This window comes from Brachypodium distachyon, chromosome 1, assembly GCF_000005505.3.
Source record: "Brachypodium distachyon strain Bd21 chromosome 1, Brachypodium_distachyon_v3.0, whole genome shotgun sequence".
In the NCBI taxonomy this organism is placed as follows: domain Eukaryota; kingdom Viridiplantae; phylum Streptophyta; class Magnoliopsida; order Poales; family Poaceae; genus Brachypodium; species Brachypodium distachyon.
This window is the reverse complement of record NC_016131.3, coordinates 31,204,003-31,225,335: the sequence shown is the minus strand read 5'-3', so window position 1 is coordinate 31,225,335 and position 21,333 is coordinate 31,204,003. Positions and strand designations below refer to the sequence as shown.

Genomic DNA, 21,333 nt, shown 5'->3' with positions numbered 1-21,333 from the left:
ATTTGGAGGAATGGAGAGAGAGAGATTAAATTTCTCTACAAAAGAAACAAAATAAAATTTGAGCTCATCTTGAGATTCCTACGGAATGTATTCATGTAATGGAACAGTGAGTGAGCGTTCGCTCTATAGCCTTCCGACGCGACGGTAAAGTTGTCATCCACAAAACTAAAGTTGTCACCCTCACATATTAAAGTTCACATTCACACATAACTAAACTTGCCGTCCCGCAGAACCAAACGTTCGCTCCATAGCCTTCTGACGCGACGGGATAAAGTTGCCACCCGCACAGAACTAAATTTGCCATCCTCACAGACTAAAGTTGAAGTCCTCACATAACTAAAGTTGTCACCCCACATAACTAAAGTTGTCACACCACAAGACACGTGGCACGATCTCAAGCACAGTCTTTCCGATCGGATGGCCCGTAGAGATTTCGCTCCGGGAGACTAAGTCATTATAAATTCCGTTAATAATAATTTGGTAACTCCTATCCCATTTTCGCCTTCATAGGAACAAATCAAAATAACTAAAATCCTCCAAATTTTATTAAAGTGTTACAATCCAAAAATTTGAACCTAAATCAGAAACGCACAAAGTTCTGCTTCTTTCATTGACAAGTGTAGATTATGTGTGTATGCGGTCTACGCTCTCTAGAAATAAGTGATCTCTGTGAGCAAAGTTTTCCTGGATATCGTTAAGCATGCATGTATCCAGAAAGCACAAAAGTTAGGAGCCATTTGTTTCTTATGGCACCGAAGCCAATTGTGGCTGGGACCATGACATGTTGTGTTTATCTTTATTAAGAAAATTCGAAGGAAGACACGGTTGGTGTTCCAAAAGTTGATAGTCAACAAGAGTCACCACAAACAATTATTGCCGTCTGATTGGTAACCTCTGCTTTAGACATGTACTGACTACCACCCAAATCTTTTTGTTCCTCCACGAGTCTATGCTTTAGGCATGTCCATTTGTCTTTGCTCCTAGAAATATGACACACCAAACCGGAACAATTAATTATTTTCCACTAATGGCATTAGTAGGTAAGCAAATCAAAACTTCTGATAAGCATGGGCTAATTGAACCTAGGGGACCTAAAACCTACAGTTTCATATAGGACCACATAAGATGTTTCTCCCTTTCGGTTTGTAAGCTCCAAAATCACACTAATTAGAGTTCTTTTACGGTACCCTGGATTTAATACGGACCGTTTATTTGTTCCGATCTGCTGGCTAGTATTATCTGGTACTCCCTTCTTAGTCCCACGGAGTACCGAGTCAAAAACAACCGGAGTACCTCGAGTTGAGGGCAAAATTGTAATTATGAAGGATAGTTTGGTCTTTTCCCGTGCTCAAGCAGAATTTGGTTTGCAATTAATTATTATTAATTAAAAATAAAAAAACTTCGTGCGACCTAACCCAGCCGTTGGTCTGAAAAGACGAAAAGCCACAGCCTAGCGGCCATGCCGGCGGAGGGACGAGGCCACCGCGCCGATCGATTGGACGGCCGCAGGAGGCACACAACGCACGGCAGAGCAGGCACGCAAACGGTGGCTGATGAGAACCCAAACCGTGACAGATCCAATTAAAATACGCCAGACGAGCTAAACAACAGGATAAACTGAGGACACGCCAAACGCCATGCCACGCTGCAGCATGACGTCCGCAAGTCTACGCACGACCGGCCGGCGCACAACAATTTGAAAGCAAAAGCTACTAGCATGGAGAAGGTGGAGTGCAAGGGGTCCTCCACGTCCAGCGAGGTCCTCCACGTCCAGCAACGAGCTGGACCTTGGGCCGGAGCGGCGCTCTTACTCGATGGAGATCCAGCGGGAGGCACGAACTGATCAGGACGATAGGAAAACAGGAGAAGAAAAGATCAAATTACTTTTCACAAAATGACTAAGTTACCTTTTTGCTACCAACGGTTGGATACGTTTGGTACTCCGAGGTAGACTTTTGAAATACCGGGCACCGTAAGTTAACACATTAACTAACAGGTTGCATGTAGTGAATTATTTCGGTTCCTCACATAAAGCGTCCACACAGCTCGGCTAACCTCAAAAGCTGTGATGCATGCTGATGCAGTAAAAGGCTTCTTCAACCTGAGGTTATATTCAGAAAATTCAATAAAAATGATCACCTGTACTACCTTACGAAATGAAATGGAGAATCAAGTCAATAGCAATATTTTTGCTTACTCTATACTGTGCCATTGTAATCATGGAACACACCACATACCACTGTCAATTTTTTTAATGATTTTGCTATTTCGAGGTTGGCACCAACAATTAAACTTGGTCACTGAGATTAAGGGATGAGAAGATCTTTATGCACCCCGTTGATGTTGTGTGAAGACTGAAGACCAGGTTATCCACGTAAAACAACGCGACGTTTCGCCCCTTGAGTTTGTAGGTAAAACTAGCTATAGTTAGCAATCTGTGAACCTAACCGAAAGACTGCACGCCGGTGGGCAGAAACGGCTGGGGTAATGGCATTTGGCCTTGTTTACACTACTCTGGGGACTGGGGTGTCACTACACAGTGCACATATTCCAGTCATATCTTGGCACGGAAAAGGTCTAAAAGGCATTGCAGTACTTTACCCGTTGCCACGACAACAGAAAAGGGGTTACTCCACTGCTGTTTGCAGAAAACAGTTCAATTCTCGCGAGAATCGGCCGAAAATTCCGCGTGGACAAGGAAAGAAGGCAGGGTCGTGGTTCCAATACGTGCTTTAAAACCTCTACAGCCAAGCAAACAAACGGTTTCGTTTGCAAATTTCATCCCAGAAAAGCGGAGCCGCAAACTAGCTAGCTAGCTAGGCGTGACATCTCCTGATCTCCACGGGGTAAATTGAATTCCCCGCACCCAGACGGGAACAGCGCTACTGAAAGAAGAAAGGGTGAGAAATGAGAAGCGCTGTCAAAAAAGAAAAGAAGGAAGAAGGATGAAAAGAGCTACCTATCCGGACGATCGATCTACGCCAACAAATCGCCACAAACCGAACCCAGGACAGCGACGGATCCCAGGAAAATCAACGGGATAATACTCGGAACGCAGACGCAACGAGCCGGAAAAGGCAAGCAGTTTGCTGACCGCATCGATCAGCCGGGCCGGGGGACCAGCCAGTGGCTCAAGCTTTTGCAGTTTAAAGCAGCAGCAGGTCGATCTTCTTCTCCGCCGTGGCATTGGGCATTGCCGACCGAGCTACTCTAGGTACTTTGCAAGGTTAGAGCAGCTTCTTCCAGTAGAGGAGTAGTAGTACGTCATGCAGCGAGACCTCGCTAGCCTGGCCTGCTACTCGTCGGCAGCCGGCGCGGCGAGCTTCTTCTTGCCGCAGGCGCAGCAGCAGCCGGGTAGCAGCTCGAGTGACGTCGTCGTCGATGGGTTGCTGGGAAGCGTCAGCGTCGGCGGCCATGGCCATGGCCACCATGGTCCGCAGTGCAGCGGCGGCGCTGGCGCATCATGGCGTGCGGCGGGTGCGCCCGTCGACGTGGCCGGCAGCTGCGAGGAGGCGAGGAGGAAGGCTCGGCGGCTGGCGTCGAACCGGGAGTCGGCTCGGCGGTCGCGGGTGCGGCGGCGGAGGCAGCTGGATGAGCTGTCGGCGTGCGCGGCCGAGCTCCGGGCCGACAACCAGCGGCTGGTCGTGGCGCTGAACCGCGCCGAGGCCAGGCACGCGCGGGTCGTCCGGGAGAACCAGCGGCTCCGGGAGGAGGCGCGCCGCCTGCGTGAGAGGCTCGGCGAGAGCGGCGACGACGACGAAGAAGACGAAGAAGAAGCTGCTGCCGGAAGAGCACCGTGAACAGAGCGATCCGTACCTTACTGTGCTGTAGTAACTAACTAGGATGACGAGGACGGACAAGGAGATTGATAGTATATATTTGCTGTGTATTTCTGGATTTTTATGTTGAGCAACGTACTTGGCACGGGATTAATTTTGTTCGAGCCTGCTTCTCTCAACTTTCTGTGTCTCTCCGGTAATCACGTTGGCTGCAAGATAATCGTCGCTCAAGAGTCGTTACCGTGGGACGATCACTCGACGGCTTGGAGTCTGGTGAGAGGCACCGGCTAACAGTTGGTGACGTCGAGAGCACCGGCAGCCAACTTACCGGACTAGCTACTTGCACCATAAGGAGCAGTAAGCCCGAGCCAACAGAAACAGTGGCCCTGTGTCACAAAATGCTGCATCAGAAGCTGATGCGCGTCGCGTCGCCTCTTCTGTTCTCGAAGAAATGAAGAGAGATCGATGGCGGCTGTGTCAAGTGCTAGCCATCGGTTTTCTGGAGCAGCAGCACTAGAGATCGAAGAACAATGGGGGCACGCCTCAGTAGGTGATCAAGCCCCTAAAATGCCTGGCAGCTGGCATTGCCCTGCTCCAGTTCTCCGCAGTGTAAACAGCCAGCTCTGCTGGAGTGAGACTTCGGTTGACCACACAATGGCCACCGGCAAAGTCTTATATGCACAAGCCAAGATTTTTTTTTCTGAAACTCTGTAATCGCATACACACTACCAAGAAACGAAAGAGAGACAAATTTTATTAAAAACGCACTGAATAACACCCCTACACTCATAAGAATCTCGGTGCAGCCAGGATGCATTATGTAGCCTGAACCATCAATAAAAAATAATTAAACCAGGTAAATCATTTGCAAAATTGGCCAACTCTGGAAATTTTAAAAGAAGCGACATTTGTATTTCTCCACAGCGATATATATTGGAATATTGGATCGGCCTTGGGCACAACAAATGTAGTACTCCCTCCGGTTATTTGTACAAGAATCAATACAAATCCAAGTAACTTATTTCCGGATGGAGAGAGTACTACCAGATACTCATAGGCTCATCTTCCCAGAGATTAGAGGCACTTGTGAATGTAATAAGCATAGTACTTCAAGCCCATAGATTCAATTTGCAAAAAGCTTAGGAACAAGGTGAATAAAAAGAGCAATGCAAGTGAAAAATTTAGAAACAGACAGACAATCACTTAAATCATGGAAAGCATTCAGTAGAGTATGTATTTCCATCTTGCGAATAACTTTTGATGTTCACAGTGATTGGCCAGGTCAAATTTTTTTGCTTTAGTTTTACAATAAGAATAGCAGTTTGTGACAGTCACTCATCGCGAGCTGGTGTCGTCGAGAGCACCGGCGACCAGCAGCAAACTTACCAGACTAGTTAGTTGCACCATCAGGAGCAGCAAACCCAAGTCAACAGAAATAGTGGACTGCGCCATAATGAAATGTTGCATCAGAAGTGATGATGCGCTTCGCCTCTTCTGTTCTCGAAGAAATGGAATTGGTGCTGTCAAGTGCCATCAGTTTTCTGGAGCAGCAGCACTAGAGAACAACAATGGCTGCTCCAGTTCTCCGCATTGTAAACAGCCAGCTATGCTGGATTGAGACTTTGGCTAACCACAAAGTGGCCATCGGCAAAGTCTTTGTATGCACAGGTCAAGAAAAAAAATCTGAAACTTTGTAAACACATACACAACAAAATTGGATCTATGCATGAAGAAACAAAGAAACAAAGAAACAAACAAACAAAAAGAGACAATTCTAATTTGAAATAGCATTAAAAACAACGTACATTCCTCAGAATCTCGGTGCAGCCATGATGTATTATGTCGCCTGGAGACCAAATACTAAAACATGGCATGCAAATCATTTCCAAAACTGGCAGACACTGGAAATATCAAAAGAAGTCGCGACGCATGCCAGGCTGACAAAAGGCAAGTGAAATTTGCATTTCTTCTTCACTACGACACATGTTGGATCGGACTTGAGGCATCACAAATGTACAAGATACTCATAGGGTATCTTCCCAGAGATAACACACACTTGTGCAATGTCATAAGCTTAGCACTTCAAGCCCGCAGATTCAGCTTGCCAAGAGCTTATGAACAAGGTGAAATGAAAAGAGCAAGGCAAGTGCAAAATTTAGAAACAGACAGAGAATCAAATAACTCATGGGAAGCATTCAGTAGAGTATGTATTTACATCTTGCGAATAACTTTGGATGTTCACTGTGATTGGCCAGGTCAATTTTGGCTTCAGTTTTACAGAGGGAACAAACCATGGTCCAATGCGATTAGTCTGAAGAAAATAGCAGGAGCAAATAACCGAGTAAAGGAGTAGCATTTCAATTTCATCTTTTCAGTAAGCTGCATCGCATGTTTTAATAAAAGTTAGAGCTCCTACGGAATAGATCTCCCCGTACTTTGCTCCTCACACATAACAGATACCGGATGTGGTTTATCTGCTACTCCCTCCATCCCAATTTAAATGTCGTTTTGGAAAAATCTCTAATACCAAGGAGCAGTTAAAACACTGGAAAGTAGGAGTAAATACGTGGCTGAAAACGCTTCTTTTCCATAAATTATGTCAATAATTTTATCCAGCCTTTCTCTGCCCGTGCAATCATATCGGTTGTGTACGTGAAAACCAATGCGCCGTTTTAGCCAGCGCAAGTGCGACACTTAATTTGGGAAAACTTCTAAAACCTAATAGCACGGCATTTAATTTGGGATGGAGTACTAAACATACATATGAGTAAATGAGAATTAACAAATAAATTGCCATTTCTAAAGAGCCACCTTGACTTCCCGCACAATCATATCTGTTACTGAACATATATGAGTAAATAAGAATCAACAAATAAATCGCCGTTTCTAAAAGGCCACCTTGACTTCCAGCACAATCATCTACTGGGTACTGCTTGCCTGAAACTGGCACTGCGTCCAAATTAAAAAGCCCAGCATACTTACAGTGCAGCAGAGAGGCCCACATAAGTAGCCTGACCACATAGAAATGGCATCTGGCACGTAAGAGTAATACCGATGTTTAATTAACACAGACTAGATTGAGATTTCTAGTACAAAAGAGTAACATCTATAATAATGTTTCTAAAATTATGATGCCAGTAACTCATGCAGATGGAAAAAGCAGTTGTCCAGTGCAAGAAAAATACTAATAACTCTGCCCCACAATACAATAAGAGAAGCACCAAGTGAGTAAAACAGTTTTCTGTATTATTGAAGCAGCACGACATATTTACAGAAGCTCTAACAATTGTCCTTATGATTCGATTCCAAGCAGAACAGCTACATCAACACTTAAAACCAAAGAAGTATGACTTAACAACCTCCAAGCATCCTAAACGAGCAGTCAGAGTGAGGTTTCTCACTTCCATGGAATTGCAACCAAGACATACCTACCACCAAGACACTCAGAGCTCAAATCTGCATCGGTGTACCCAATTGCGGCGTGGAGCCTCCAGCAGAACGCCGCCTCACCCGCCGCTGCTCATACTCGGGGTCATCAGTGGGCAGCTCATAACGACACACAGGGCATGAGTTACGAATGGCGAGCCATGGGCCAATGCATGGCCCGTGGTAGAAGTGTGCACACGGCAGACGTGTGACAAACTCGCCGCGTGTGATCCCTTCCTTGCACACAGCACACCCCTGCTTCGCATCCTCCCCTCTGATGGCCACCACCTGGAGCCGCTCCACTGCTGCACGTGCCGCAGGTGGCGCGCCCCCTGCCGCCACATCCACCATATGCCCTGGCAGCACCTCGAAGTCCTCATCCAGCGGCACCGGGAGCACCTCCCACCCCACGCTCTGGAAAACGTTGTCGAGCTCCGGGCCATCGTCACCAAAATCGAACGGGGACTCGTCAGAGAAGATGGACTCGTCCCCACTGTCGATACCATCCATCACGCCCAGGATGTCCCGCTCGCTGATGAAGCCGAACACGTCGGCATCGGCATCGGCTCCGATTCGTCCCCCTGGCACTCCTCCCGTACCAGTTCCACCGGCACCCCCGCCGCCGGGAGCGGCGTCGGTGGCCGAGGCGGCGGCGTCGATGATCTGCTCCCATTCCAAGGCGTCCATCTCGTCGGCGAGTTCGTCCTCGAGGCAGTCCCAGAAGGGCTGGGAGCGGGGCGGCGAGAGGCCGCGGAGGTCGTGGTCGGACTCGAAGGAGAAGGGGGAGCCATGGACGGGGGAGGGGGTTAGGGTTTCCATGTCGAAATCGGGGGAGACGGTGGAGTGGGTGTACTGGGGCTCCTCCTCGAAGGTCTCGGAGATGGAGAAGTAGGACGCCGAGCCGAGCACGCCGGGCCCGTCCTCGTCGATGTCGAGGAAGAGCTCGTCGGTGAAACCCGCCATGGGGGGTGGTGGCCGGAGGAGGGGAACGGGAAGGGGGCGGGGTTGGTGGTGGTGGTACGGCTCGCGACGCGTCCCTCGTGCGAGGCGTGGCGTCTCCGTTCTCTCTCAACAAGTTGTTCGGTTACCGGGCTCACTCGGCCCACTCCTCACGCCGTAATACGCCGTTAGCCCGTTACCCATCATAAAGGCTTCCGCCTTCGAGGCAACCATGGATTACGCTTTCACGACATGACAAGTGCCTTCGGAATGAAAGATAAAATACGCCTTCTGCTGAAGACAGCGTTTTCACTTTTCAGTAACGAAAGGTTCCGAGAGACTGAGAGGGAGTAAAGCTGGCAGTATCAAGGTGTCGCGGTCGCCGGAAATGCGAGATACCCGATCACGCCGCCGTCCACGCACGCGCGCCACGCTTTCGCCGGGATCCGCCCTCCATTTCCACCGGCGAGGCTAGCACTAGAAGAAGACGCTGCGCCACAAAACCGAGCGAAGCCCGGCAAGCAGCGGGGCCAGAAGAGAGAGAGAAGCCGTACAAAGCCTCCTCAAACCCAATCATCACCCGGCACCACCTCGCCGGCCCACCCACCCGCAAGATTCCAAGGAGCAACGCGAGAAAGGGACGCGAGCCCAGAATCGCCTCTTCTTATTTTTATTTTCCCCGCGGTTGACAGCGGCGGAATCCACAGGGGGACGAGCGAGCGAAGAATCGAACGAGGAACTGTAGCGCGTGGCAGCGAGAGGTTTGGATCGATCCGATTCATTGGTTTTTATTTGCCTGACCTGGAGGCAGCTCAGCGTATCTTGGCTATAAAACGAGGAGGGCTGGAGCCGCTCTGCGGACAGAGAGGCCCTCCCTCCACAAGTTCTTCCAGGTTTTTGTTTGGTTCTGGTTTCCTTTTGCTCGTTTGGCTTTCAGATCCAGGAGGCGATTGAGGGAGCTTTGTATTGGAAAGGTAACGCCCTTTACTCCCTTTTCCCTTTCCTTGAGTTCTTGGTGAGAATTCTCTTGCCTGGAATGGGGAAAATATTCATGTTTATGTGCTGTGCTATTGAGATGTCATGATACTGGGTTCACCGGAAGTGAGTTATACTGGAAAAAATGGTGCTTTTAGGACAGTTGCTAATTTGCTCTCTGTGTGTGCTAGGTGGCATGGAATGTCTTTCTATGGTTATGCAGAAATATTTATATTTAACCATGGTTGTGTTTGTCTGTCGTGTTTTTGAGGAACGGTGTTTGTCTGTCGTTGCAAATTGTTTTCAATGGATTTTGGGCGAGCTTTGGCTGATTTAGTTGTGCTTCGATTCTATAGTTGGGAGTTTATTTCTCCTTGTCATTTTGCCTCATCTGCAAGACATCAATAGGTTTTACTTCACCTGCAAAAAAAAAGGTTTTACTTCACGGAGTATTACTTAGCGATTCTCTAATTGCTTTTGCTGTAGGATGCTTTGGTGTGTGTACTCATATCTAATTTATGAGTTTTTGTCTTCTGAATGCTATAGCAGCTATCAAAATTTTCTTGTCTTCCCCTAGATCCATATTTTTTCAGTAATTCGCACATGCTACATTTATTTGAAGAGAATATTCGAAGTAAATACATAAAACATGGAAATCAAGTGAAGAAGTGTGTCTAATTCAAAGCAAGTTGAATTTCGTCATAAGAATTATTCAAGAGAAAACACAATGATACTGGTTTAGTAAAATCAGTAATCAATTGCTTTGTACCATTGACTAACAATCTTTCATCCAGGAGAGTGAAAGAGAAAATGGGGATCAGGAATGGTTCACCAGACGTGAACCAGCAGACGACCAACAAGGAAATACGAGATGAGACTACACCACTTCTCCCGGTCAAGGTGGAGGAGGAGGGGTTCCATGAGCTCAATGGAGCTTCATTCTCCGGAGCGGTTTTCAATCTCTCGACCACCATCGTTGGGGCTGGAATCATGGCCTTGCCAGCGAGCATCAAAATGCTTGGGCTCATCCCTGGCCTTCTGATGATCATCTTTGTGGCATTGCTCACAGAGGCATCCATTGACATGCTTGTCAGGTGCAGCCACCAGGGAAAGATCACATCATATGGGTGGCTGATGGGAGAGGCATACGGGCAGTGGGGGAGGATAGCACTGCAGGGCTCTGTGGTGATAAACAACATTGGTGTGATGATTGTTTATATGATTATTATTGGTATTCCTTCTAAGCTCAATACTTCCGCTCTCTATTCTCTGTGTTATTTTTTCCCATTTTGTGCTGCTCAACTTAAATTCACCGAGCTGGACTTCTTATGGATAATCTAGTACTCTTTCAGCACATCTTTTATTCCAGTGAACTGATGGCACAATTTGGCATACGTTTGAGAATTGAGACGAGTCACAAGTAATTCCAAGATGTTCTTAATATTTTATTTAGAGCATATTTTTAAATTCATTACTTGGCTTTCAGACTTGGGTTGCTTTAGTGCACGCTTTGAAGATAGTTCAAACAATTCATTCATGTGATCCTAATAAGTACTTTCTCAAGTTGCTTACCAAATGACAAATGGAACCCAGCTATCTCTCAGGAGAAATAGTTGGTCATTTGAGCGACTTGAGCTAGTTAGAACTTAGAATTAAACCTTGTACCTTAATAATTAAGTCGCCCATATTTACTTACATGAACTGTGATTGATACTGGTTATTTAAACGTTTGGTAGGTGATGTATTATCCGGAACAACGTCAGATGGTATTCATCATCGCGGCATATTGGAAGGCTGGTTTGGAGCTCATTTGTGGAATTCTCGTGCCATTGTTCTGCTTGTGACAACTCTTTGTGTGTTTGCACCATTGGTGAGCTTTAAGCGTTTGGGTATGTGTTCATGTTTGCATATTATGAAATAAATGTCCTTCACCGTGTTTACTATTATTAAGCTCCGTGATATTAATCTTAAATCTTGTCATTTCCTGTAGATTCACTGAGGTACACATCTGCCCTGTCAGTTGCTCTTGCTGTGGTTTTTGTTGTCATTACTGCTGGGATTGCCATAATCAAACTCATCGATGGAACTGTAGCAATGCCCAAGCTTTTCCCAGAATTAGATGGTGTTAGTTCTATCTGGAAGCTTTTTACGGCTGTCCCTGTTCTTGTCACTGCCTATATCTGCCACTATAACGGTATGCAGTTTCAGTGTACAGATATTGTTGCCATTGTTCAATTATGTTGATTCTAAATGCATGTTTTTATGATTCTTCAGTTCACAGCATTGACAATGAGCTTGAAGATAAAACACAAACTAAACCGATTGTGCGAACATCACTAGCCCTCTGCTCCAGTGTTTACATTGCCACAAGTTTCTTTGCTTATCTTCTCTTTGGAGAAGGTACACTGGATGATGTGCTTGCCAACTTTGATTCAAATCTTGGCATCCCGTTCAGCTCTGTATTTAATGATGTAGTCAGAGTGAGCTATGCTGCGCACGTCATGCTTGTCTTTCCCATCATCTTCTTTGCCCTCAGGCTCAACTTGGATGGACTGCTCTTTCCCACTTCTAGGCACATTTCTCACGACAACAAGAGATTTTCCATCATTACTATCTCACTCCTCACGGTTATCTATATTGCTGCCATCTTCATACCAAGCATTTGGGATGCATTCCAGTTTACTGGTGCCACAGCTGCTGTCTTGATTGGTTTCATCTTTCCTGCCATGGTCATACTAAGGTAACTAAATTACATTCCTGGTTGGTATATTTTTCCTATGTGCCAAGCATTCTCATTTAGTCATGTTTTATTAACACAGAACAACTTGCCCTTAATTTTCAGGGATCCTTATGGAATTGCAACCAAGCGTGATAAGATCTTGGCTGTAACCATGATCGTGCTTGCTGTTCTCTCAAACTCTGTTGCCCTATATAGTGACGCAATGAACATCTTCCGTAAGAAAGAGGCAGCCTGAACTCTAGACTTCAAAGTTCAAAGGAAGGGTGTCATTGATGCGGCAATGTTGCTTCAATATTTCAAAATCCAGCTGTTTTGAAGGAAGATGATTTCTGGCTCAACAACTCAGCACCCAGAGCAGTCACATGACAGAACTGGATTGTCACAATTGTTGGGTTTTCTGTACATAAACCGGCTCAATTCGAAATTGAGTGACTCGCAATATATGTATCTTTTGTGTTCATGTATCCAGAAAAGAAAGCATGGCGTTGGAAAGTTTATTGTACAATAATTTACGGTGTTACTAGCATTTGAGTTGAGTTAAATATGTATCATTTGGTTCTGAGCTCAATTATCCAAATAAAAATATATAATGGCCATTGTTACCATCCTTGCATTTCTGTGGGAACTGTAGATTTGTTGAATTACATGATAGTTTTGCATGAACTGTTGAACTCTGTTCCGTTATTATTCAGAGAAGGGAACCGGCTACATTGTTTTTGTTATGATAAGTAGTGGAAAATGGGAGTACCCGGTTGGAAAAAAAAGAAAAGGAAAAGGAAGGTGATCGCCAATGATGTTGAAAAGTAACATGGTGACCTGTGTTGTGTTAAATATGGTAAGAGAAATTCAGAAACACCTCTTTGTACAGGTGTCCTACAAGCAACAACATCAGTGTAATATTACCAATGAATGCTACATGTCGAACTGCGGATTTCAGGGAAAATGAGATTCATCACACAATTGGTTTTGCCTTCTGCTGTGACCAAGAGGCACCTAGCTCCTCAGCTGAATCTTTCTGCATCTTCAAAGGTCAAGGCGCCAAGCAATCAAAGGAAGCCAATTGGACACTCCGGGGCCCAGGTATGCTAATGTAATGTCCCGATGAAAGAAACGTTGTTCTTTGTCTCACGTTTTCTCTTCAAATATTGGTTTGTCGGGATTAGCAATTGGCTATAGGATTATCTTTCATCCAAACAAGTTGTGCCTAGCAGCTAGTACTAGCAAAATAGCAGCCTTGACACCTACTTGCATGATTGATGAGTTTATAGTTTATTGCAATGAACTATAAAAAAATGAGAGTTTAAACTGGAGGAAATTCTTCGCTTGGAGACGACTTGATCAAGGGATGGATATGATAAATTTATGGCAGATGGCATTGGCGGGTTTACAGCCACAAGTTCAGGTCGTGAGATGGGAGTTATCCAGAGATTAGTTCATGGAGGGCCGCAAATGATGATTCCCCTGGTACTAATTTACTCTGCATTTGGCAAGCTAGCTGTGATTTGATTAAGGCCTCCTCTCCACATCAATCTACATCATAGCTGGTGAACCGATGATTCTGGTTAAATTCACTGTCGTCACTTGGACAAACAATTGTTCTCCCACGTGCCAGAGGTGTAATTCTTGTCGTAAGGAAATAATAACACCATGGAGCTGGAGCAACCGGAATGTGACAAAACTGACTATTATTTCATCACAAACACAGTAGAATTAGAATCAAATATTTGATCTTGTTTAATTACCCGGACTATAGGATTTTGACAATACTGACTCCGAATCTCTGAGTTTGCAACTGTGTGTTCCGAAGAATATCATTAATTGTTTTTCTGTAAACCTGCAGCTAAATTCTCAACTGGCTTTGGACTCTGCAGAGACTAAAAAAGACCCAACCAAACATTCAAGTGCAAACCAGCTAGCCCTTATCTGAACTGATCACTGACACATTAAGTTGGAAGTGTCTGCCATTGATTGAGCTTCTTCAGTGAGATTGAAGGGGAAGGGCCCTTTAGACCATTTTAAGCGTCACTTGACCAGACCTTTTTTCTTCTTCATCTGCATGATTTTCTTGGCTGAGCTGGCTGCATGTTGACATGTTCAGATTTCTCAGCAGTAACATGCAAGCTCGTGCCTTATGGTGCACACTATACTACCAGAGTCTTTTAATTTTCTTTCATATTCTTCGAGACGTAGATGCGTAACATGCAACCTCGTTATTTGACCTCGACAATGAGTTAAATAGTTATTTCTTAAATTTCATCTTCTTATCTGAACTGGTACCGCTGTCTAAGAGTCGAGAGTTCATCTCTTAGGTTCAGTTTACAGTTGTTGAACCGTAATTTGATGTGACAAAGTGCACACGAAACCAAGCAAAAAATTGGTCAGCCAAATAGTAAAATAGACAAAAACAAGTGGAGGCAAACAAGAACATGTGAATCCACCACAATGCCAAACGCAACATTGTATATTTAGGCTAAGTTTGGCATTGAGATAGGTTATGATTATCTAGCTTTATCAATTTTTTTTTTGCCTTTTTTTCATTTGACTAAAATGTTTTTCTGCTCTTTTACAGAAAATTATGAAATAAATTGAGCACACAGTTCAGAAACAACAAAATGCTAACACGATGTGGGCCCACAAGCTAGTGTCTACTGATAACATTTGGCTGCAGTTAACAAAGCTAATCAAGGCCCGCATCTCCAAGCTAAGCTCCCTAGAGAAAATTATGAAATAATTTGACACACTGACATCTCCAAGCTAAGCTAAGCTAAGCATCAAGTTGCTCAACATGTTTGCTAAATAGAAGTTCCTTTGATCTCAAAAATGAAAAAAAAATCTAAAAGAAAAGGTTGCTTCACATGTTAGCTTTCCGCATCTTTATGAAGGTTTGTCGCCAAAATTGGGGCATCGCTTTTCTGTTGCTCACAATGTGTTCAGAGTTCAAACTTTCATTTTTGATAATGTTTTTTCTCCGAAAAATAGGCTTTCCTTTTGGAATCCATCATGCTGATCCTATATATGAATTTATTCCACATGTAGTAGATGGAACACAATGATGGATACAACAGAATGGAGAACAAAGTTTGTCGAAAAGAAACTAACGTACAAAATAGGTGAAATGGCAAACCAAAGCATGCACTCTCGGGAGAACATGAAGAACAAAAAATTGTAAATATCATGTCATGCACATTTGATTCCTACAGAATTTGTAGTCCAGCTATTTTCATCGCACCTTAAGAAACTAGGAAATCATTCCAATGTATTTGAGTCCCTTTTTTCCCGCAAAATTTGTGTAAATGAATCCTTGGGAAAAGTTATCAGGATTCAATACTAAAAATCAGACAAACTACACAGGATCAATTCCTCCAAATTTCATCTCCAAAAAAAAAAGTTCCTCCAAGTTCCATTTCTTTTTTCATTAAGAATACTACTACTAATAATTCTTAATGATAATCCTTCCTCTAATTAAGATCACACTAGTAATCACTAGACCGGGAGGCCCCACCAGCAGCTTAACAAACCTCCCTCTCGCCGTTGTCTCCGTCTTCCTTTTCCCCTCCGATCGCAGCAGCTTCCGGGAAGAAGGAGCCGCCCCCCATTAAAAAACCGAACTCCCCAAGCCCATCTCCCTACTCGAGCCCCGCCACCTCCGCCTCCCGCCGAACCCTAACCCTACCGCGCTCGCTCCCTCCCGCCCGGCGGCCGCCGAGCCAGGCGATGGGCGCCGTCGCCTCGACGGTGGCGGCGCGCTTCGCCTTCTTCCCGCCCTCCCCGCCGTCGTACGGCGTCGAGCCGCCACCCTCTCCCGCGGCCGCAGCCGCCGACGGGGCGGTGGTGGAGCTCTGCGGGGTGCCCCGGCGGAACGGCGTGGAGGCGCGGCGGCTGCCGACAAAGCGCGGCACGGAGGTGGTGGCCATGTACGTGCGCCAGCCCGGCGCGCGGCTCACGCTGCTCTACTCCCACGGCAACGCGGCGGACCTGGGGCAGATGTACGAGCTCTTCGTCGAGCTCAGCTCCCACCTCAACGTCAACCTCATGGGGTATGCCATACTCGCCTGGAGAGATACTGTTTGTTAATTGTCGGTACCATTATGCTATGAATCATAATGCTGTTTTGATTGCTTAATGAGGGTGGAAGGTTGGTATTTAAGTTCGCATTTGTTGGACGCTGATTTAGTTTAGAATTCGTCTGCTTGGTTTTGCTTGTCGGGATAATGTTTAGGATCTTGAAGTGGGTCAGTATGAACGCTTGAGGCTCCGTTGTTTTGTAGTTTACATCCGTGTTTACATGTTTTACCGGGGACCGCTGGCATTGGCCTCAAGTCCTAGGTAATGAACTGACGGCAGTTGGTTTTCTATTGACGCCTCCACAGAAAGTAGCATTAGTTGATAGATACTGTTGCGATTTGATTGAAGTTGTTGAATCAATGGGAATGTCTGTTGAGGCAGCTGTTACCTGGCTATGTGGTCCGAAGTCTAGGCTAAAAATAGGTAGATTTGATTGAAGGTTATCATTATTTTCTGATTAAAATTAGAGAATTTAGTGCTGATTGGAAAGTTTGGCTCCTAGTGTACTGTACTAGTGTCTTCTTTATGTCATTGTCACCACTTGCGCCATTTGGAAATTTTAGGATCTGTAGAGGGAAGGTGAAATATTTGGATTCGAGTGTTCCGTTGTGAATCTTTTGATTGCAACTTAAACAATTAAGTTGGTAAGAACTGAACAGTTATTTATCAGAACACGTTTTTGTTACCGTATTTGGTCAAAAATTTGAACTGGCGCATTCATGTTATTTTTAACAGATATTCGGAAAATAGAAAAGAGTTTCTATTAGCTTTTTTGGTCAGTTTGTAGATTAAATTTTCCGAAAATAATGGCGTCCTATGGCCAATTTTCCCATTTAGCTTTATAGTTATGTGCAGTGATGAATATGTGATTTGTCACTTCGATGTTTTTGTTAGATTCTTGTATAACTATCATGGCATATCATTTCTGTTGCACCATCAGTTGTGATAACCATAATTCATTAGTTTTGATCAGAAATTTCATCTATAAACTTTTTAAAAGTCTGTGATGTGCTAGGAAATGTGAAGACACTGAGTACACATTTCACTCTTTGTTGTTCTATTTATTCATTTGTCGGAATGGAACTGATAAATTTAAGATTGGCAGGGAGATCTTTAATGAAGTTCCCATTTTGAGCATGCTTGGATTAGAGCTGTTGTCTGTTGACTTTTCCAAGTTTATATTTTATTATTAGTTTTGGTGTACGTAGTAATGAATAACTGTTTACACTTTCTGTTCCATACACCCATTTGAACGGGCCAGGCTTTGATGAGGGAATAGGATTGGGCATCCCTGATTTAATAATGATGTTTAGTTGTAGGCCTCACGGTCTGGCAGTGAGCTGTTCGCTTGTCATTATTGTGGATATTATGCTTATAGTCAATTCTATATCTTGTGGTGTGGACTAACTCTTTTGAGTAGTCATTTTAGTCTCCATGTTAACTCCTTGGATTAGTCATTTTGTTTTCTGTTGAGTAGTATAAACACTGTTTACCTCCGTTGATTTGTCATTTTTCTGGTGGAACCTATCTATAATTTTATATGTAGTTTCACTTTTATATGGTCTATCAGCTATTTGTTTGACCTTATTCTTAGAATAGACCAGCTGTTGCTTTGAAACACGGCAGCTATAGTCTGTTGATATTGACAAATTTCTACGAGATCTCTTAAATATGTGCATAGCTTATTTTTAAATCTCTGTTTCTGTTTATGATATGTATGTGTTTTCCATATGATAGCAGTGATGGTAGCTGATACTAGTATACTACCTCGCAATCGCAAGTCATGATGCTGCCAATGCAATATTAGTTTCACTGTCCTCAGCCCATTTTGGTTTCACATACGGTTACTTACACAGTAATTTTTATTTTGTACAGTTATGATTATTCTGGGTATGGGCAATCATCTGGGAAGGTATAGACTCAATCTTTCTTTAGGAAAGTACTTTTCCTTCCCTCTCTCTCCCTTTGCTTTCTGTTTTATGAGATTCAGCTATCATCACTTTCCTTTACCGACCTGATTTATTCCCATTCGATTCTGCAGCCAAGCGAGCAGAACACTTATGCAGATATAGAGGCTGCTTATAGATGTCTCATTGAAACTTACGGAATATCTGAGGAAAATATCATTCTTTATGGTCAATCAGTTGGCAGTGGTCCTACTTTGGATTTGGCATCTCGTTCGCCTCATTTGAGAGCTGTTGTTCTACATAGCCCAATTTCATCTGGCTTGAGAGTAATGTATCCTGTAAAACATACATACTGGTTTGACATATATAAGGTGATTACTTTACTTTGTTTCTGTCAATTTGATCTTTTCCGTGATCTAATCTCTGTATGTTTATTTGCAGAACATTGACAAAGTTCCACTGGTCAAATGTCCTGTGCTAGTTATCCATGTGAGTATTCTGCTGAAAGCAAGATTTCTTAAAGGTGTTACACTCCATATGCTCACATGCGTGTGCATTTGTATTGATAATTTTGGTGTAGTGTTTTTCACCTATCATAAGGACATCAACAGATGGACCAGTTCCAGTCTGGTGTCATGGTGCCTCTAAATGGATCATATTATATATTGATACCATCTTTGTCTGATATATGTTTCAAGTTTGTTTCCTGTACCACATTTTTTAAAACAGACCAGTAAGTCATTGACCGAAGCAGCCAGGCCAGTTCACTGCTTCAGTCGCAGGTTTTATAAGTACTAATGTAATATTAATTTGGCATCACATAATGCAATTAATAAATAAATTTGCGTGTAAAGTGATAGAGTTAACAACTTCAGAAAAAGCGTGTATTTGTTAGCTCGAGTAGCTGTTCTTGGGTCCACAATCACTTGCTGGAAAAATGGAATGGTGTTCAGCCATCCAGTAAGGTGACACAAGATGTACTTTGAACCTTGCAATTGGAGACACTTTAACTTCTTAGGAGGAGCAAAAACAAATAATCATGAAGGTAATGATTTTCTCACATATTTATGGTATTAAAATTATTTCATCTGCAGGGTACAGCTGATGAGGTTGTTGACTGTTCTCATGGGAGAGCACTGTGGGAACTCTCCAAAGTAAAGTATGAGCCTCTGTGGGTCAAAGGGGGAAACCACTGTAATCTGGAACTCTATCCTGAATACATTAAGCACCTAAAGAAGTTTGTCACAGCCATAGAGAAATCACCACCATTAAAAGATGGATCTCCAGAAAGCTCAGGTCCTTCAGATCTTGAAACAGGATCTGAAAGTATGGAGAGTTCAAGAAGAAGCACAGATGTGAGGGACAAATCAAGGTCAAGCATTGATCACAGGCGGAGCACAGATCAACGGGAGAAACCAAGGGGCAGTGTAGATAGGAGGGATAAAGGCAGAAGGAGTGTAGATCATGCTGACAAACCACGGCCTAGTGTGGATCAACCTGATAAGCCACGGAAAAGCATCGACCGGTCTGTACATTCTTATATACTCTCTGTTTACATTTTAATGTGGATTCCTGTTACAGAAAATATCATCGCTATGTCTTCTCTCTTGGAATTCTTTGCGTTCCAGCATATCGTTGTTACGTCTTTTGAACTCTTGCAATGCTTTGTGTTACAGCTTTGGAGGAATGATGAGGTCAGTCAAATTGTGCAATATTGACTGCTTCAAAGTGACCTCCACTTCTGGGAGCTGAAAATAGTGGAAGGTTAGTTTTTGATAGTACTAGTAATATGTATTTATTGCATTTGTATAATATATTCAATTGGGTGTTTTTAGTTTTCCTGTGGAAGGTGTATTGATTTTGGTCAGTGTCCATCTTGTTCACCCTGAGTTATTTCTTGAGAAGAAATGACCCGTTCATTCCAACCCCTTCAAGTTTGCGAAGTTCATTTGTTAAATGAAGGACGCCCCCGTCCCACAGAGTGTCAAGAACACGGTGTTACACTGTACATATGCTGTTGTATCATTGCACTGTCGTGGTTTTGAATTCCATAGAAACATTTCATAGATGTTACCAATCTCAATTGGAATTTTTGTTTTTCCCTCTGGGAAAGTAAGTTCTCTTGGAATGTGATTTCGTGTTGCTTCATCATCTGCCGTGGAGCCTGAGCTTGAAATGAATAATCACTAATTGATTGGAATGGCTTCAATGTTCTTAACCATCTCCTTTGTTCAGTTTAACGCCCCTGCTTTAGTAGTTTAGTTAGTTTCAGCAGTTACTTTATTAAAAACAAAATACAGGAGCTGTTACTGTGTTAAGAGAACTTCCTGTGGTTGATTCCGAGTTGAGTTTTGTTATGGATCGATCGACAAGGGCTTTAAAAACTTGTACTCCACTTAAAACTCCCAACTAGAGACTGAGACGGCAATACGATCAGACGTTGATCTAGAGGTGTCGAGGATACATTGCTCCAACGTCAACAGAGACTCGAGACTCACAAAACTAGAGCCGCTTTTGCTGCCCCTGCAAGGAAGAAGAAAATCTGTCGCCGCCGCGGTTCCTACCTCTGGGTCATGGAACGCGTGGGAAGTGAGAACTCGTGCTCCGGCCCCGAACCGACTCCGCCGATTGCCGCGCAAATGATGCCGTCCCTGCCCGATGCACGTTCACCCGGCGCTCCATCACATGCTCGCGCCCCCCGCCCCTCTCTCTCTTCCTGGGAATCCGGCGGGCGTGTCCAAACTGATGCGTTGTTTTACAAGTTCTGCTAACTTTTGGCCTTTTCTAGCTTTAAGAAAAACTTACGAGCTTCACTGGGTTAGTGAAAAAAAAAATTCAAGCAACTTATAAATAGGCGGTCGCCTAATTTAACTACGTGATGGATTCCTATTGATCCACGCATCAGCAATCTAATTGATCCATAATAAGTATCTCAGATTTCGTGCAATTTGAGTACAAAGTTGTGCTGTACTAAATTTGATACACTTAATATGTATCGGAATCTATATTTATACCTACTTAAAAAATACGGACCGTTCCTTTCACCGTAATCTGTCAAACTTCCAAAAAAATTGTGGGCCCCCAAGATTGCATGTATATTAGGGCTAATAAGCTGGCTGGTCCGTTACATGCACCGAATTGGACTGGAACTCCGCCGAAACACTACGAGAGTCGGAAGATGAGACCCGATCGGGTACCCATCGGGCAAGGAATCGAAGTCACGGCCGTCCCCTTTGTGTCCCAGGCACGGCCACGGCTGGTCCCCTCTTCCGTTTCCCAGCAATGACCGTCTCCTCCTAGGGCTAAATTATACGAGGAGATGCCGAATTGTTAGAAGAAGCTGATGAAACAAACTGCGAGAGAATGGTGGCGGCACTTAGGACATAGTAGAGAGAACGAGAGATGATGCCCAAGTGTAGAATGGGAGATGGGAGAAGGCGCCTCGATGACTTTCTTTTGTGAGCCTGACTGAGCGAGAGAGATGGCCAAACATGCCAAATTG

The 21,333-nt window shown here is 44.2% G+C and overlaps 5 protein-coding genes across 6 annotated transcripts; 4 read left to right on the top strand and 1 right to left on the bottom strand.

Moving 5' to 3' along the window:
• The first annotated feature begins 2,985 nt into the window (after positions 1 to 2,985).
• On the top strand, positions 2,986 to 3,943 carry LOC104582141 (bZIP transcription factor 44). The gene has a single exon (XM_010231489.3). The coding sequence runs from the start codon at positions 3,267 to 3,269 to the stop codon at positions 3,798 to 3,800; it is 534 nt and encodes a 177-aa protein (XP_010229791.1). The 5' UTR covers positions 2,986 to 3,266; the 3' UTR covers positions 3,801 to 3,943.
• Positions 3,944 to 5,015: 1,072 nt separating this feature from the next.
• On the bottom strand, positions 5,016 to 8,299 carry LOC100844152 (E3 ubiquitin-protein ligase RING1). Its single transcript, XM_003563540.4, has 2 exons — positions 7,208 to 8,299; positions 5,016 to 6,811 (listed from the first exon to the last, which is right to left on the bottom strand). Exon 1 carries the CDS (start codon positions 8,166 to 8,168, stop codon positions 7,230 to 7,232), a length of 939 nt encoding a protein of 312 aa, XP_003563588.1. The 5' UTR covers positions 8,169 to 8,299; the 3' UTR covers positions 5,016 to 6,811; positions 7,208 to 7,229.
• A 287-nt stretch (positions 8,300 to 8,586) lies between these two features.
• Positions 8,587 to 12,464, top strand: LOC100843851 (amino acid transporter AVT6A). Its single transcript, XM_003563539.4, has 6 exons — positions 8,587 to 9,118; positions 9,914 to 10,350; positions 10,856 to 11,008; positions 11,110 to 11,313; positions 11,394 to 11,859; positions 11,962 to 12,464. The coding sequence occupies exons 2-6, from the start codon at positions 9,930 to 9,932 to the stop codon at positions 12,092 to 12,094; spliced, it is 1,377 nt and encodes a 458-aa protein (XP_003563587.1). The 5' UTR covers positions 8,587 to 9,118; positions 9,914 to 9,929; the 3' UTR covers positions 12,095 to 12,464.
• Positions 12,465 to 12,602: 138 nt separating this feature from the next.
• On the top strand, positions 12,603 to 13,992 carry LOC112269717. Its single transcript, XM_024456633.1, has 3 exons — positions 12,603 to 12,939; positions 13,229 to 13,323; positions 13,700 to 13,992. Exons 1-3 carry the CDS (start codon positions 12,765 to 12,767, stop codon positions 13,784 to 13,786), a joined length of 357 nt encoding a protein of 118 aa, XP_024312401.1. The 5' UTR covers positions 12,603 to 12,764; the 3' UTR covers positions 13,787 to 13,992.
• Positions 13,993 to 15,417: 1,425 nt separating this feature from the next.
• On the top strand, positions 15,418 to 19,982 carry LOC100843541 (alpha/beta hydrolase domain-containing protein 17C). Of its 2 annotated transcripts, XM_010229179.3 has the most exons (7): positions 15,418 to 15,896; positions 17,800 to 17,836; positions 17,966 to 18,202; positions 18,273 to 18,320; positions 18,926 to 19,356; positions 19,508 to 19,595; positions 19,667 to 19,982. In XM_010229179.3, the coding sequence occupies exons 1-6, from the start codon at positions 15,574 to 15,576 to the stop codon at positions 19,581 to 19,583; spliced, it is 1,152 nt and encodes a 383-aa protein (XP_010227481.1). In that variant the 5' UTR covers positions 15,418 to 15,573; the 3' UTR covers positions 19,584 to 19,595; positions 19,667 to 19,982. The 2 variants fall into 2 exon arrangements, with proteins under 2 accessions (XP_010227481.1, XP_003563586.1); XM_003563538.4 differs by having other exon boundaries at positions 15,419 to 15,896; positions 19,508 to 19,979.
• The last annotated feature ends 1,351 nt before the right edge of the window (positions 19,983 to 21,333 follow it).

What these genes read in the sequence shown, in the direction of transcription:
- LOC100843541 (XM_010229179.3), top strand. Translation starts at nt 15,574, where the DNA reads ATGGGCGCCGTCGCCTCGACGGTGGCGGCGCGCTTCGCCTTCTTCCCG. An exon ending in ACTGGTTTGACATATATAAG is followed by an intron (nt 18,203 to 18,272) that starts GTGATTACTTTA and finishes GTTTATTTGCAG; the next exon opens with AACATTGACAAAGTTCCACT. An exon ending in GTCCTGTGCTAGTTATCCAT is followed by an intron (nt 18,321 to 18,925) that starts GTGAGTATTCTG and finishes TTTCATCTGCAG; the next exon opens with GGTACAGCTGATGAGGTTGT.
- LOC112269717 (XM_024456633.1), top strand. Translation starts at nt 12,765, where the DNA reads ATGAATGCTACATGTCGAACTGCGGATTTCAGGGAAAATGAGATTCAT. An exon ending in TTGGACACTCCGGGGCCCAG is followed by an intron (nt 12,940 to 13,228) that starts GTATGCTAATGT and finishes AATTTATGGCAG; the next exon opens with ATGGCATTGGCGGGTTTACA. An exon ending in CGCAAATGATGATTCCCCTG is followed by an intron (nt 13,324 to 13,699) that starts GTACTAATTTAC and finishes GTAAACCTGCAG; the next exon opens with CTAAATTCTCAACTGGCTTT.
- LOC104582141 (XM_010231489.3), top strand. Translation starts at nt 3,267, where the DNA reads ATGCAGCGAGACCTCGCTAGCCTGGCCTGCTACTCGTCGGCAGCCGGC.
- LOC100843851 (XM_003563539.4), top strand. Translation starts at nt 9,930, where the DNA reads ATGGGGATCAGGAATGGTTCACCAGACGTGAACCAGCAGACGACCAAC. An exon ending in TGTTTATATGATTATTATTG is followed by an intron (nt 10,351 to 10,855) that starts GTATTCCTTCTA and finishes AACGTTTGGTAG; the next exon opens with GTGATGTATTATCCGGAACA. An exon ending in CCTGCCATGGTCATACTAAG is followed by an intron (nt 11,860 to 11,961) that starts GTAACTAAATTA and finishes CTTAATTTTCAG; the next exon opens with GGATCCTTATGGAATTGCAA.
- LOC100844152 (XM_003563540.4), bottom strand. Translation starts at nt 8,168, where the DNA reads ATGGCGGGTTTCACCGACGAGCTCTTCCTCGACATCGACGAGGACGGG.